This window comes from Condylura cristata, unplaced genomic scaffold, assembly GCF_000260355.1.
Source record: "Condylura cristata isolate star-nosed mole 26May11 unplaced genomic scaffold, ConCri1.0 scaffold00043, whole genome shotgun sequence".
Lineage (NCBI taxonomy): Eukaryota > Metazoa > Chordata > Mammalia > Eulipotyphla > Talpidae > Condylura > Condylura cristata.
Genome location: NW_004567144.1, coordinates 374,079 through 391,758, shown reverse-complemented (window position 1 = coordinate 391,758; position 17,680 = coordinate 374,079). Strand labels below are relative to the sequence as shown.

Sequence of the window (17,680 nt, the reverse complement as noted above, 5' to 3'; positions counted from 1 at the left end):
TCGCCGATTCCCTCGCAATTATCTACCTTCTAGTGAGTCCAGAGTGTTTTCGTTTGGGTTAAAACTTGTAGTAAGTGAGTCTATAGTCCGTTTTCAGTCCTCAATTCCTATGCAGGCTTGGACGCGGTGATCTCAGCGTCTTTACTCTGCCGCCATCTTCCCTCAATCGATCTCAGTGTTTTTTTTTTTAAGTTACAAAGTTGTATTTTCAAGATTGCCTGTTTGAATTCTAACTAAATTATATTGTGTTCAGATATTACTTGATTTTTTTTTTTTTTTTTGGTAAATGAATTTGACATCTACTTTGTGGATTAATATGGTCTGTTTTGAACAATGTTCCATGTGCACTTAGAATAATGTGTATTATGCTGTTATTTGGCAGAGTGTTCTAGTTATGTCTATTATACCTATGTGGTTTCCAGTGATGTCCAAGTCCTATATTTGCTTACTGATCGATTGTCTGTGTATTCTATTCATTATTGAAAGTGATGTGTGGAAGTCTCCAAATATTATACTCTGAAATTCTGTTGGTTTTTAGTTTATATAATTTGGAGGTCATTCTTTTGGTGCATAAGTGTTTCTAATTGTTATATATTATTACAAATTGACCATTTTATCTGTATATAATGTCATTCTTGGTTTCTTGTAACAGCATTCTACTTAAGTTTCTCACGACCCCCATTCCCTGATATTACTATAGCCATTCCAGCTACTTTTCAATACTATTTACATGATATATATTTTTCCGTTCTTTCATTTTTATCCATTTACATCTTAACTGATTTTCTTGTAGACAACATATAGATAGGTCGAGTTTTTCAAAAAAATAATAATGCCAATTGTTGAAATTTTTTTTAAAAGATTTACTTATTGGGCCCTCCCTGGTGGCACGGGGTGGGGGTGGGTTTGAAGCACAGCACTGCATGCAAAAGCTAGCTGCAGCAGCTGCTTCAGCCAAGAGTTCAATCCCAGCCAGGGAGGTGGCCAGCATGGGGCAGCAGAACTCTCTTGTCTCATCTTTGCTCACTGCAACAATGCACTTCATCAATCTGTTGTTCTGCACTCCTCTCTGTCTCTGGTGAATCCTCTTACCCTCCTGCACCTCCTGCCTGTGCCCACTTCTGTATACATAAAAATAGATTTTTTTAAAAAAACTATTATATAATATTATATATATATATATATAATTTCAATAAAAAAGAGTTATGGCCCTCCCTGGTGAGGCAGCGGGTTAAAGCACAGCACTGAGAAGCTAAAGCCACTTCCGCATGAGTTCGATTCCCGCCTGCCCCGGCACAGCAGACCTCTCCTGACTCGCCCGCTGCTCCCTTCAGCAGTGTGCTTCGTCGATCTGCCTGTGGTACAGGCCAGAGGATCAGGGGTGGTGAGAGGCTTCACCAGAGACAGAGTGGGGAGCATAACGGGTAGATTGACTGAAATACACTGCTGAGGGTAGCATCAGGTGAGACAGGAGAGATCTGCCATACTGTGTGTGCCACTACTCTGGCCAGGGACCAAATTCTTGCTGCAGTGTCTATGGATAGCTTCACAGTACTGTGCTCCAGCCCAATGTGCCACCAGGGAGGGCACTGTTTGTTGGAAAATTTAAAACCCCTTTTAAGTAGTAACTGGTACAGGACTTGACAATTTGCTATTTTTTTCTGTATGACTTAAAGCTTTATTTGTCCCACATTTTCTCTGTTTCTTGATGTATTTAGTTCAATTTTTGTAGTGAATCACTTCTCTTTTTCCTTTGGTGTATATATTTTCTTTGTCATTAACACTGGGAATTATAATATTTAACATTATTTATTTATAGCACTCAACATTGAGTTGCTACCAATTTAATTAAATAAAATACAAAATTTCTCATATATAGCACACCTCCTTCATTGTATTCACAAATTATGATGCATCAGTATTAAATACACAAGATATAAAGATGTAATTTTATGAATACTTATTCAAATCAAATAAGAAATAAAAAATGGAGTCACAAATATACAATAATACAGATTAATACAAGCTTTTATTTAAGGTTACTACATATGCATATGTATTAATTCAATTGGCTTTGACTTATTGTCTAGTGACGTTTCATTTTAACTAAAGGTCTCCCTTTGGCATTTCTTGCATAGGGCTATTAGTAATGTATGCCCCCATCTTTTGTTTAACTGATAATATCTTAAGTTCTCCCTCATTTTGAGGGACTTTTTTTTAAGATTTATTTATTTATACATACAGAACTGGGGTGCAGGCATGGTGAGAGGCAGAGTGGGGAGCAGAACAGACAGATCAATGAAGCACACTGCTGAAGGGAGCAGCGGTCAGGTCAGGAGATATCTGCCATGCCATGTGGTCACCTCTGGGGGCAGGGATTGAACTCTTGCTGAAGTGGCTTTATTTTCTTAGTGCTGTGCTTTAACCCACTGCACCACCAGGGAGCACCCTTGAGGGAACTTTTTTGTAAGATATTTAATTCTTTATGGACAAATTGCTTTGATTTTTAAACAATTTAAATATGTAAATCCAGTTGTTTCTGCCCTCCATTGTCTTGAATAAGAAAGAAAATACCAATTAATCTTGAGGACTTTTCTATATAAGTCTCTTTCTCTATTCAACTTCCAAGATTTTCCCTTTGTTTTGCAAGTTTTATTATGTGTCTTGATATAGATGACTTTGTTTATCCTTATTGGAGTTATTTTTGATTCTTGGATATGTAGATTCACGTTGTTCATCATAGTCAGTAAGTTTGTTTGCTGTTATTTCTTCAGGTATTCTCTATTCCCCCTTTTCTCTAAACTTTTCTTCAGGGCCTCCCATAATGTGTATATTAGTCCGCTTGATATTTTCCCACAGGTCCTTTATGTTCTGTTTGCTTCTATTATTTTATCTTTTTACTACTCAAATTGGATGCATTCAGTTGTCTAAGCATTATGTGTGCTGATTTTGTCTTCTGTCTGCTCAAATCTATCATTGAACACTTCTATTGAATTGATATCAATTATTGTGCTTTGCAAATTCAGAGTATATGTTGAGTGGTTTTACTTTATATAATTTTATTGGCATTCTAATTTTATCTAAACATAGTATTTTAAAAAATAATTTTAAGTTTTGTTTATTTTACATCAGCTTTTTAGTACATTGAAAGTATTGGCTTAGTAATTACATTGTTTGGGTTTCCTTGGGGAGGGTTTCTATTAATTAATTCATTCCTTTAAATGTTTCTTTGTATCCCTTATGAATTTTAGTCAAAACTTGACTGTACTAATTGTATAAATCCTATTATTCTTTACCCAGGGTTTACTGCATGTATTTTATTGATTGTTGATGGCTTTAGTAGTCTATTTGTTTGGTGATTTTTCACAAACATTTTTGCAGAGACTGCAAAAAAAGAGACTTATTCTTATTTTATATGCGATAATTTAAGTACCTATCACTTAGTTTTTACTTGACTAGTGTTTTAACTTTTAGCCTGAATTTCCTTGAGTGTAAAAGGAAGAAAGAGAGGCTACAATCCTCTTTCAACATTTATCAAGTATTTCTCTGAGACTAAGATGACCCTGAAGTATATAACCTGATAACATTAGAATTCCTCTAGGTCATTTTGCACATGTATCTTTCCCTGGGACTAATAATTTCCCCCAAACACCCAAGTGTATTTTATTGTTCCAGTTGTTCAGATAAGCTGTTTCCCCAGATTTTCTTCCAAGGGTTATGGTTCATTGTATGTCTCAGTCATAATTTTTGTTGCACATGTCTTTGTGTTATTCACCCACTTTGCACTATTTTTGGACAAGCCTACTACCTCTTTATCCTGGGTGAAATCGTAGTTAAGCACAACAGTAACAAACACCTGTATCAATCCTTTGATTAACCACAGACAGGTTAAAACAGACATACAAAGTACATTTTAATAAAAACTAATGAAGAATAGTGCAAGGTAATATAACTACTATGAACATACATACATGTAATAATATAGATTCATAATTTATAAAACAGTATCTGTTAGGACTTCACAGAGTAAAAAAATAAAACAAGAGTTGTAATTGGATGTTTATAAAGTCACCTTTCTGTGAGACTTCTCTATCAAACAGAAACAACATAAGACAAAATTATGAAAAGTGAAATTAATAACCTTAAAGTATCAGATACTTATCTGATCAAATTGCTATTTGAACTGTCACCATTAGAATATTAAAAAATATACATTGTTATATTATAAAAAATATACATTGTTACAAAAATCTGCAAAAAAAAAGTTAACAGACCCTCCCTGGTAGCGCAGTGGGTTAAAGCAGTGCACTAAGAAGCTCAAGCCACTTCCACATGAGTTCGATCCCCTCCTGCCCCGGAGGTGACCACATGGCCTGGCAGACCTCTCCTGACCCACCCACTGCTCCCCTCAGCAGTGTACTTCTTGATCTGCCTGTTCTGCTCCCCACTCTGTCTCTGGTGAATTCTCTCACCCTCTGCATCTCTGGCCTGTACCTACCTCAGTTCTGTATGATTAAAATAATTAAATCTTTAAAAAAAAGAGTTAACAAAAACTGCTAGAATCAGAATACAGGATCCCACATTGGGCACGTGAGCAAATATACACCAGTTCTTAATGCAGATGGTTCCCCCACTTATAGTGTTAGAACTGTGAATTATTTTTTACTCCACAAAGGTGAGAAAATGATATGCATTTAATGAAAACCATACTTTGAATTTAGAATTTTTATTTTTTCCTGGGCTAGTGATACATGATACAATATACTCTGTAATGTCAGACAGCAGCAGTAGATAACAGATCCTAATTCACCATGTGATCAAAAGGGTAACTATTTTTCTACCAGCTATTCTTAAGCTTCATCAGAAGAGGGACAACTTGATTATCCCTCTACCATAATGCCTCCATTCATTAAAGAGCAATTAATTTTAGATCAATTCTTCAAATATTCTTGAGGGACAATGTGCTTCCACCTGTGTATATTAATAGTCAGAACCCATATAATCTCCTGTTGTTTACTTTCAGTACAGTTTTCAATAAATTTAATGGTATATCCAATCCTTTCCTATAAAATAAGCTTTGACCTAGATGATTTTGTCCAACTGTAGGTTAACTTTAGTGTTCTGAGCACATTTAAGTAGATCAGGCTAAATTATGATTATCAGCAAATTGGTTATATTAAATATATTTTAAAATAAATGTTATTGAAGTGATATTAGCTTATAGCATTAGAAAGGTTTCATGTGTGCAGCATTGTAATTGAACTTCTTCATATACTATTTTACCACCAAAAATCTCATGTCTGATCTCCATCGTAGAATTGACGTTCAAATATCCCAAGTATGGTTAGTTTACTAAACTCTGATTTACATTCCTGAAGATTTCTTATTTACCAGATATTGACTAATTCTGGGAAGAGTTTTGAAAGGATCTATTTGAATCTTGATGAAAGAAGCTTTCATCAAGTATAGGTATGAACATCACCAGTATTAGTAGGAGCAGCTTTTCATTAGGACAATGTTATCTGATTCAATAGAGAATATAGATCAGCATCTCCAGAATCAGCTTTAATATTAGCTGAGACTTAGAAAATAATCATGTTAAATTTCATTTAATTAGCTTGATTTACTATGTTGGTATTACTGTCAACCTCTAAATGATTTCCTTTTTAGTAGAAAGAGATTCAAGATAATGTTTTTCTAAGAAATCTTAATAAATGCATAAGAATTTGGAAAATAAAGAGAAAAGTTGGGTGTTTCTCAAGGGCCTTTACAAATAGTTTAGAAAGCATATATTTTTCTTTATATATATTTAGAAAATCCCCAGTATTGAACTCTTTATACGCATGGGGTTCAGCAATGGGTGACTCCTGTGTCACTCCTGTGATATTTAGTCCTAACCTGAAGGGTTGTACTTGTGAACTGTTTGAAGAGGATTATGGAAAATCCAGTAGTTTCCCAAAGCCTCCTAATTGGGAAAGAAGAGGACTTTGAAAATTCTGGTTGGAAGAGAGCACGTATATAACATTCTGAAGTTTGTGACAATCTCTTTTCTAGTGCCATGGTTTCTTACAATGATAGCAAAAACTAGGTTTAATTTCCATGTAGTATCCTTTTCTTAAATGAGACTGAAGATGAAATAATTTTGCAGCCTTTCCTTTAGGTGGTGGCTTGTCAAAAATGTGAGCAGCATATTTTGTAAATTGTGAAATAGATATGTTATTTTATTACACCTGATTTTGTCTAACTAAAAGAGGAAAGTGCTCTAAAAGAGAAAATGGTTTCTTCCCTTAACAGACATAAAATTCAAAACCACTCTTGCTAATCTAGCATCAGAGATAAAACTAAATTTTCTTCGACAACAGTTTGAATATAGTTATAAAATCCATTAACAGGATCACAAGGCTTTTGTGTACAAGCATGAATTTTATTCCAATATGTAGGTTTAGGAAAGATCATGAAAATGTCTTGATGAATTCTATCATCCATCTTACCCTCTTGCCAAAAACTAGGGATCTGTTTATCTAAATCCTTCTCAAGATGTTTCCATTGTCATGTTTCATCCAATGTTTAGCTTGACCCTCACCAACACACAAAACATGTGAATTAATGGCTATAGGGCAGGAAAACCAAAATGGTAAGCTTTATTTTTATTTTTAAAATTTGTTGTTTGACTTTTCATATATATATTTTTAAGATTTATTAGTTATGCGTACAGAAGTGGGGTACAGGCCAGAGGTGCAATGGCAGCGAGATGATTCACTAGATACAGAGTGGGGAGCAGAACAGGCTGACTGACAAGGTACACTGCTGAGGGAGCAGCGGGCAGGTCAGGAGAGGTCTGCAGAGCCATGTGGGTCACCTCCAGGGCAGGGATTTAACTCACACTAAATCGGCTATGGGCTTGCTTGCAGTGCTGCATCCTAACCAATTGCATCACCAGGGAGTGCCAAATTTTTTATATTTTCATTAATTTATTTTTATTATTCAAGTTATGCTGTTTTACATTTTAATCGCTAACTATTTTCCTTACATTGTTGCAGTACCCATAGTTCTCCCACCACCATATTACCTGTGAACCATCACCATATTCCCTTGTGTTTATCCCTCCCCTATTTTGACCACCCTCTCATTCCCTGTCTTGCTGAATGTCACAGATCTATGGTCGACTTTTTCTTGACATTTGATTTTTCTATATTCCACATATAAGTGAATCCATGCATTGTTTATCTTTTTTCTCTCTGATTTATTTCAGTTAGCATAATCCCTTCTTTCTCCATCCATATTGAAGAGCATGAGTGTGTCTTTTTTGATTGCTGAGTAATTTTACATTGAGTAAATAGGTCATGTTTTTTATACACTCCTATTTTGAGGCATTTGAGTTGTTTCTATATCATAGCTGTTGTGTTGGAAATAGTGTCACAATAAATATGTGGGTGCAGTTTTCCTTTAGTCTTAGTGTTTTATGTTGTTTGGGTAGATTCCTAGGAATGAAATAACTGGGTCATACAGTAACTCCATTTTTAGTGTGCTGAGGAAACTACACACATCTTTTCATAGTGGCTGGACAAGTTTGTATTCCCACCAGTGGTTTAAAAGGGTACCTTTATATCCAAATCCTTGACAGCATTTGTTGTATGCAGTTTGTTTTTAATGTGGGCCATTCTCAGTGGAATGAAGTAGTATATCACTTCGTTTTAGATATGCAATTTCCCTGATAGTGCTGTTGAACTTTGCACATGCCTGTTGAACATTTACATTTCTTATTGGAGTGTTTCTTTTTTGTTGAGCTGTGTAAGCTGTTTTAAAGATTTTTTATATCAATCTCTTATCTGTCACATGGTGTCAAAATTTTTTCTTCCATTTAATAGGTTGTCTTTTCATTTTGATTATTAACTCTTTTGCTGTACAGATACTTTTGAGTTTGGTGTAGGTTAGCCATTCATTTCCTTTGTTTTCCTTACATCTGGAGAAGAATCTTCAAAGAACTTTCTGAAGTTTATGTCATGGAGTGTTTTGCTGCTGTTTTATTATATATATATTATGGTGTCAGGGCTTACATTCAAGTAATTTGTCCACTTTGAGTTGATTTTCATATATGGTGTGAGATAGTAGTCATTTCATTCTTTTGCATGTTGCATTCCAGTTATCACAACAGCATTTATTGAAGAAAGTTTCCTTGTTCAAATATATATTCTTTGCTCATATTTGATGACTATTTATTTGTGGTTTTATTTCTGGGCTTTCAGTGTGATTCCATTGGTCTGTGTGCCTGTTTTTTGTTTCCAATGCTATGCTATTTTACTTATAATAGCTTTATAGTATTGTTTGAAGTATAGTAGTGTAATGCCTAAATTTTTCTCCCATTTAGGCCAGAGAGCTTTCATAATTTGGGGGATTTTTGTGGTTACATATGAATTTCAACAATATTTCTTCTATATATTTGAAAGATTCCATTGATACTTTTTCATATATATTTATATATAGAAATAAATATACATGTCTCTGTTTTATAGTTGTTGATTTTTGTTTTTACTTTATTACAATTGCCTTTTTTTTTTCCTGATCCCTTACAATACTGCTGAGTGAAACCATCTGGTATTTTTCTTTTTCTTTCTGTCTTATTTCACTTTCCATGATCCCTTCCAGCTCCATCCATGTTGTCACAAGTAGCATGAATTTATCTTTTTTGATTGCTGAGTAAGTGTCCATTGTGAATACATATCACATTTTCTTGATCCAGGGAATAAACATAGGGGTTCTTTGAATTAATTTGTGTGTGTGTGTGTGTGTCTTCTTGTGGTAGATACCTAGTAGTGGGATTGCTGGGTCATATGGAAGCTCCATTTTTAGCAATTTGAGAAACCTCCAATTTTCCATAGTGGTTTTACTAGTTTGCATTCCCAACAGGAGTGCAGGAGAGTTCCCTTTTCTCCACATCCTAGCCAATTTTTGTTGTTGCTAGTTGTTTTAATATGTGCCATTCTCACCGGTGTGGAGGTGGCATCTCATTGTGGTTTTGACTTGGGCTTCTCTTATTACAAGTGATGCTGAACTTTCTTTTTTTTTTTTCATATGCCGGTTGGCTGTTGGGGGTAGCCTTAGAAGGGTTGCCGGCTGAGCCTGTGGTTGATCTGGTCTATATATAATTGGTTATAATTTCGCCTCTTATTTATAATCCTACTTGTTTGAATTTTAGGCCTTTATTTCTTTGTGAGCTGTAAGAGGTTGTCTATTTTATGTATTTTTTTCAAAGAACCAGTTTTTTGTTTCTTTTATCTTTTGGATTGTCTTTTTTTTATATTTTATGTCATTTATTTCTTCTTAATTTTTATTATTTCTTCCTTCTGCTGACTTTGGACATTTTTGTTGTTGTTGTTCTTTTTCTAGTTTCTCAAGATGGGAGACTAGGTTGTTTCTTTGGTGCATTTCTTGTTTCTTGATATGGACCTGTATTGCAATATACTTTCTTCATAATACCACTTGTTGAGTCCTATACATTCTGGAAATTGTACCATCTTTGTCATTTGTCTCAAGGTACTTCTTTTTTTTATTTCTTCTTTTATTTCTTCGTTAACACAATGTTTTCCAGTAGCAGGTTACTTTGTGTTAGCTTATTTATGTATTTATTTACATTGTTCTTCATTTTGTGCATTTTTTCATCTCGGTTGTAATCCCAGTGGGCTTCCCACAACCAAATCACTTTTGTGCCATCATCATTGTCCTATGTACTCTCCCCATCCCTGTAAAATATCTCTGGTTTATAAGTGTTCATTGTTTTTTGTTTTTACTTTATTACAGTTGATTATTTTCTTTTTCACTGATCCTTTACGCTCCTGCTATGAGTGAAACCATCCAGTATTTTTCTATTTCTTTCTGGATTATTTCACTAAGCATGATCCCTTCCAGCTCCATCAATGTTGCTGCAAAGGCATGAATTTATCTTTTTTGATTGCTGAGTAATATTCCATTGTGTATATGCACACATCTTTTTAATCCAGTCATCAATTTTTGGACATTTGGGTTGATTCAAAAATATGAAATACTTCATGAATTTACATGTCCTCCTTGCAAAGGGGCCATGATAATTTTCTCTGTATCATCCAATTTTGTATATGTGCTGACAAAGTGAGAACTACTTTATGTTAAAGAATTTTCTTAAACATTTCTTGTAAGATATACCTAGTGGTGATGAACTACCTTAGATTTTAAGTCCATAGGAAGAACTGTTTCTCCTTTTTTTTTTAATGGTTAATTTTTGTCATGTACACTATTCTTGGTATGCATATTTTTTTCATTTAATACACTGAATATATTATCCACTCTCTCCTGCCCTACACCATTTCTATTGATAAATTAATTGATAGTCTTTTAAGGGTTATCTTAAATGTGAAAAGGCACTTATAAATCACTTATTTCTCCCACTTTTCTGAAAAAAAAACATGTACTTAATTTTTGGCAACTTCATTATAATATGTTCAGGAATAATCTTTGGGATGATTCTATTTGGGAACTAGTGAATTTTGTCTACCTGGATGTCTATTTCACTTTCATGATTTGGGAAGTTCCCAGCCATTATTTCTTTAAGTAAGTATTCTGCTCCCTCCCTTCACTCTTCTATTTCTGTAACTCATAGTGCATATATTGATTACAAATAAATTATATTCAGGTCTACAAATTATATATTCTGATTTTCTGATATTGCTTTTGAAGTTTCTTTATGTATTTTCCATTTCATTCTCTGTACTCTTCAGTTCTAGAATTTTTATTTCTTCCTTTTTCATTATTTCTTTTTGTTGAATTTTTTATTTTTTTCAAACATTTTTTCCTGATTTTGTTGAATTGTCCTTTTGTGTTTTCTTGTATCTTACTGAACATCTTTAATACAATAAATTGTAGTTCTTTGAAGGTGTAGTCTACATCAACTGAGTTTCACATTGGTGATGTTGCAATATTTCTCAAGCGACAAATATGCAGGTGTCCACAATAGTGGAAAGGTCTTTTGAAGTCCCCAAGCATGAGAGATACTTTCATCTTACTGTTTATATTTTCTCTCAAGAGGCAAAATCATGACTGTGATGTCCCTTTGCACTATGTCGTACATGTGGATGCACACAGAGCACATGAAGCAACTGTGACTCAAAACTTGTGTAATGTGATGTCTCAGTGTTTGGTGTTCAGAGCACCTTGTTTGCATTTTGGGGTAGGGACAGTTCTTGTTAGGGGAGAAGTGCCAAGTGCTAACTTCATATGGGGTAGATCAACAGTGAATCTTTCTGAATAGGGGAACAAAAGCAGAGCTTGTTCCTTCTGAAGATAATTAATAACAGCTCTCTGTATGTGGCTCTATCTCTGGGAAAAAGCAGACGGTAACTTCTTTTGGAAATATCGAGTGTCAGTAGCTTCATTTTTAAGTAATTAGGGTGTCTATATTCTTTAGAGAGCTAAGTCAGTACCTTCTTGGTGTTATATATGACAGTAATGACTCTTTCTGGGTATAAACAGAGCAATAATACGTACTTTTCCTGGGGAATGCAGCAATGATAGCTCCTTGTGGAGGAAAGCATGGCAGCAGTTTATTTTATCTGGTTGTGTGTTAAGAAGTGGCTGCAACTCCTACTCTGGGGTGGATAGTAGAACCTCCTGTGGTGCTGGAGGTGGAAATCCTTGAAGATGTGACTCATTTGAGGAATATATATTAACCATGGGTAATTGAGTAGGGGACAGGGAAATGAAGCCTTAGGCAAGAAAGTACAGTGGAGGTTCCTTGGAAAGTTAGCTGATGGCAACTCTTCCTGGACAGATCAACTGAAACTTCTGTTTGTGTTGAGGGTAGAGATGTGATAACTCCTTATAGAAGTTGTAGAGATTAATGGGCTCTAGGTAACTCAGTCAGGTGGGATCAGCATCAAAAAAACTGCCTGTTGAGGGCTGGTAGAATCACCTGCTGTTCCTTTTCTCTATATCATTTCTTCTTGAGAGTTGGGTCAGACTACAATGATGTAGTAAGAAACTTCCAACACTTTTCTATATGGTTTTTATCAATGTTTTTGTTTCCTTTTGTTTTCTCTGTGGATTACTTATAGTTCCTATTATATTTTAGAGATATTTCATGTGTATATACTTTTGAAACTTCCTGTGTCTGCTATTTTGCTAACATTAATTCAATTTGTATATAATTTTAGAATACACTTAAATTCTGAGCATTGTTAATACATTAAGTATCTTAATAGCTGATATTCCCTGGTGGTCTAGTGATTAAGTCTCAGCATTATCACTATTACAGTCTGAGTTTGATCCCTGACCAGTCTGAGTTTAATCCAGGCACATATGGTGCAGTAGACCTCTCCTGTCCCACCCACTGCTCCTCTCAGCAGGAATTTCAGTCAATCTGCCTGTTTTGCTCCCCACTTTGTCTCTGGTGAATCTCACCTTCTTCACCTGTGGCCTACATACTCTGCTACACACACACATAGACACAAAGTAAATTAGTAGGCATCTAGGGTTTGGATAGTAGGTGGACTAGGGGATGATATTTATGAAGTATATAGATTTTTCGTTTTATTTATTTATTTATTTTTGGTGGTAGTGACTTTTCTTTTTTTTTTAAGATTTATTATTTATGTATACAGAACTGGGATGCAGGCCAGATGTGCGGGTGTGATGAGAGGATTCACCAGAGACAGAGTGGGGATCAGAACAGGCAGATCAATGAAGTACATTGATGGAGGGAGCAGCGGGTAGGTCAGGAGAGTGCTGCCATGTCATGTGGGTCACCTTTGTGGTGGGGTCACACTCGCACTGATGCAGCTGACTGGCATGCAGTGCTATGTTTTAACCTGCTGCACCACCAGATAGGGGTCAGTAGTGACTTTTCTAAAGTTGATCATTGTATGGTTGCAAAATTCTGTGAACTTACTACAAACATTTAACATTATACTTTAAAAAAAAATTCCATGATAGATAAACTATATGCCACTAAAATTGTTATAAAGATTAATGTGGCATCAGTGGAAACTGGAGGTAGAAAAACTTGTTAGTAGGTCTTCTAACAGTAAAATTGAGAAAATAAGTATCTAAACTAGACCAGGATTGCTCAAATTGGAAGAAGAGTATAGATAGAAAGTATCATGTAAAGTTACATTCAATAGGATTTACCACTTGACAGAATGCTGAGTGTGTGCATGTGGGGAAACAAAACATCTGAAGTTTTGAGTTTGATAACTAAAATTTTCATGTAACTACTAGATACTTGAAACACATATTGAGTAATTATGCTCTTTTTACAAAAGAAGTGAGTTCTTAACAATTTCAGTTTTTGATGTGCTGTTGGGGTAATCAATTTTCTGATTGAAAATTTTGGATTAGAGCTTAATGATAAAAGAGGTCTAGGTAGGTACTTAAGAGCCATCATTATATAGATTTTAGTTGACATCAGAATAGTGATTCTGATGGTAAAAGAGAATAAGAGGAATAGAATCAGAGCAGGTGGGAGGTGGCAGCAGGTGGGAGGTGGCAGCAGTAAAAGGGTACCAAAACAGTCAAAGATGGAAAGACATTACAAGCAGAGAAAATATTTACAATGATTGCAACTGGACTTGTAAGGATAGGAAATGTATGAGAGAGCCTGCTGGTGTCCCAAGAAGGAGATGTACAAAAGTCACAAAACTAAAATGGATACTAATATAGAAATGAAATGGTCTTAATGGTACTGTGATTCACCCACCATAGTCTGGGAGTTTGCAGGAATGTCTGACATTGTCCAACTGAGATACCATTACCTTCCTAGGGGAAGTACTTACTTACCAATGGAAAATCCCAGAGAGATCTGGCCCTGGACCAAATGATTCTGCTTGTGTTTCCTGGATTTATCATTCTGCAGTGGACCCTATCAAGGTAAAATAATATTTCACAATACTACCTGAAAATGAATCTCATAAATAGGCAAAAAAAAAAAACCAAACATTTAATAAATGTAGTTAGAAACCCAGTCCTCTAAAGTACTAGAGCCCAAAGTTTGGGGAAAATTGCTTAAATTTTAAACTTGTTTTACAGACACAATGAGGGATGAACAAACAGGCAAAACACACACACACACACGTCACACCACACCCACCCACCAGAGTTTTAGTGCCATTTATCAATATCAAATTAAGCCCCTCTATCTCTTCCACCCATCCTTCTCATTCATCTCTGGTAATCCAAATTTTGCTTTCAGTGTCCAAGAGTTATTTTTATTGTGTTTTGTTAGGCAAACCTAAACTTTTAAGATAGAGCAAATTGCCTTATAGGTTCCAAGGGAAAAAAATATATATATATTTCTGTTAATAAAATACACAAACACACACATAGGTTATACTATATATGTGTGTGTATGCATATGCACATACATATGTGTATATATGCATATATGTATATGCATATGTATAAATATATGTGTATATGTATAATATATGTATAATATATATGCATATTTTAAAATATATGTACATACATATTTAAATGCATGCATTCTGTATGCATACTGTTTTATAGCTATCATTTAATGATTGCTTACTATATTTTAAACAGTTTACTTGGTGTTTTGGATGCTATAAATGTAAGATTTCCATCTTCAAAACCAATGATCTAGCTTGGAAAGACAGATGAATATAATCATGATATATATATATATATATATATATATAAAATCATGATGTTTTATATATTATATATAATGCCATGTATACATGATGACATGTATTTAACTATGTATGTACATATCTTTTTAAATATATGTACATGTAGGTACACATGCATACATATATGTGTGTTTGTACATATACATACACATATATCTTATAATGTTAGCAGTTCCTTAATGCCATATAAAAAGACCAAAAAGAATAAAAGTTTTTACTTCTACTTGGATTAAGGTGTGAACAATAGAGAAACTGGAAAGATAACAATGGAGGATATATGTACTTTGGGCTTTGAAATAGCAGTATAGCAATATGCTGTAATGTAAGGGATATGGAAAAGAGTAGGGCAAAAGAAACATGAGAGAATTCTTGAGTTGTGAATGTGTTTGGTAGTTTTGAAGATCAATGAACAGTACATTCTAGATAAAGCATAGGTAAGATTGTACATCTTACCTGTGTCCCAAGCACAGGTTGTGGAGATGAATTAAATAATATTGTCAATGTGCCAGTAAATGTAAGATCTTCTGGTGAAGTGCTTTAAGCACAATTGTATTAGATGTGAGCCTCTCTCCTGAACAGAACCGCCACCCAGGAGCAACTTCATCTCTCTCACTCCCTTCCATAGGACCTGTATAGTGGCCTAGTTGGACCTTTGGCCATTTGTCAAAAGGGCATTCTGAAACCTGATGGCAGAAGAAGTGACATGGACCGGGAATTTGCCTTGTTGTTCTTGATTTTTGATGAGAACCAGTCTTGGTATCTGGAAGAGAATGTGGCAACCCATGGACCACAGGAACCAGGCCGTGTCAACCTACAAGATGAGACATTCTTGGAAAGCAATAAAATGCATGGTCTGTATAAAATACCCCACCTCCCTTCCAAAGAAGTCCCCACTGATTGTATAAGGATTATCATACACAAGGAAATGATTTTTAGGAATTATGGAAAGGATAAGATGTAGAAAGGTACAATGAGACACATTAAAATAAATGTTCCCTGCTAGTATACATTTACATACATAAAACAGATAAGAATTACCTGTTAGATTAGTACCCAGAAATCAGAAAATTTCTATGATAAAGGCAGAATAGTTTAACACATGATAGAAGTCAAATGGACATTTATTACCCTCAGCTTACCAATTGAACTGACTATTTAGCACTCCTAAGCTTTAAATCATTTATTTAGTCTCAATAAATTTTTTGTCAGTTTAGGTGTGACTTCTGCTTTTTCTGTAAATTTAAATATAGATAGATGAAAGGCAGTTTGTTTTTTAGTCTGTTTTTAAATTGAAAGTGCAAGTTAAAGATGAGATAATTGAAAGAGCGAAACTCAGAGAATAACATTCTAGGTTTATAATACATACAAGGAAGAACTTTTAGATGTTTGGATACATTTCATGCAATTTTACATCCTTAATTTTTTATTATATCTATTACATCATCCTTTGTTTTTGTACAGTATATGACTTCCCAGTGAAATCCCCACCAATTCACTTATGTACCATTGCCATAGTCACGTGTGCTCTTCCCACTCATGCCCTGATACTTCTTCCTCCTCCCCTACAGAATGTCTTTGATCTATAGTTACCTGATAACTTTGGTTTTAATTTGATTTTGGGGGGGTTAAAGTCTGCTTTATTACAAGTCAATAAGTACTGATCCCCAAAGAACACAGATTCTTTATCAAATTACTGGTTCACTGAACCAGCTGATTGCTGACACGATAAATTGAACTCCATCCTGCTATCTGGAAAATGAAGTCATAACCAGTTGACATATGGCATATGCTGTTCCACCAACTGTAAGAATCAAGGTGGCCTATGCATGAAGACGTCAGCTACCCCACTCTTTAGATACACTGTATTTCAGTTTTCTTCCTGAAATAATTTTTGTTTCTCTGGAACTTGATTTTCTACTGCCTGTGTGAAGCAGTACTTATGGTCCTCTGGAAATATGACAAAGAACCAGCAAAGTTTACAGCATCTTGGCTTAGTCATTCCATTATTTGGTTACTCTATATTGCTCTTATAAGTTATACCATTCAATATTTTTATTTTTCTTTCTGGCTTATTTCACTGAGCATAATCCCTTCCAGTTCCATCCATGTTGCCATGAAGGGCACTAGTTTACCCTTTTTGATTGCTGAGTAATATTCCATTGTGTAAATATGCCATGTTTCCTTGATCCAGTCATCTGTTTTTTGGGACATGTGGGTTGTTTTTATAGCTTCCCCATTGTAAATTGTGTTGCAATAAGCATAGGGGTTCGGGTGTCCTTTTGAATAATATTTTTGTGTTCTTTGGGTAGATTCCTAGGAGTGGAATTGTTGATCATGTGGAAGCTCCATTTTTAGGAGACTGAGGAAACTCCACACAGCTTTCCATAGTGGCTGGACCAGCTAGCACTCCCATCAGAAGTGTAGAATTTCTTTTTCTCCACATCATTGCCAACACTCATTGTTGCTAGTTTTTTAATTTGTGCCATTCTCTCCAGTGTAATTCTGTATCTCATTGTGGTTTTGATTTGTATTTCCCTGATTTGTGATCTTGAATATTTTTTTTATATGCCTGTTGGCCATTTTCATTTCTTCGTTGGAAAAGTATCCTTTTAGCTCTTCTGCCATTTTTTGGACAGGGTTGTTTACTTTGTTTTTGTTCAGTCTTGTTATCTCTCTGCAGAAACTTGTGATCACTCTCTTATCATTAGTATTACATATGTAAATTTTCTTCCAATCAGTAAGCTATCTCTTTGTTTTGGCTGATGTGTCTTTTGCAATACATTAGCATCTTAATTTGATGTAACCCCTGCTGTTTTTCTTTTCCTCAATTGTCTTTGTTTTAGGTGATGTGTCTTTAAATATGTTACTGATATTTATGTCATGTAGTGTTTTGCCTATATTTTCTTATATATATTTTATGGTTTCAGGTCTTATGTCTAATTTTTAATACATTTTGAGTTGGTTTTTATGCATGATGTGAGGTAGTAGTCTAGCTTCATTCT

General features: G+C 34.8%; 1 protein-coding gene across 2 annotated transcripts in view; it reads left to right on the top strand.

Annotated features, from left to right (window-relative positions):
• Positions 1–17,680, top strand: part of HEPH (hephaestin) — a 90,039-nt gene that overhangs the window by 56,533 nt on the left and 15,826 nt on the right. For both annotated transcript variants that reach the window (XM_012733920.1, XM_012733919.1), the window contains 2 exons: positions 13,787–13,893; positions 15,304–15,529. In XM_012733920.1, the coding sequence (XP_012589374.1) occupies positions 13,787–13,893; positions 15,304–15,529 (333 nt within the window). The remainder of the gene's footprint in view (positions 1–13,786; positions 13,894–15,303; positions 15,530–17,680) is intronic.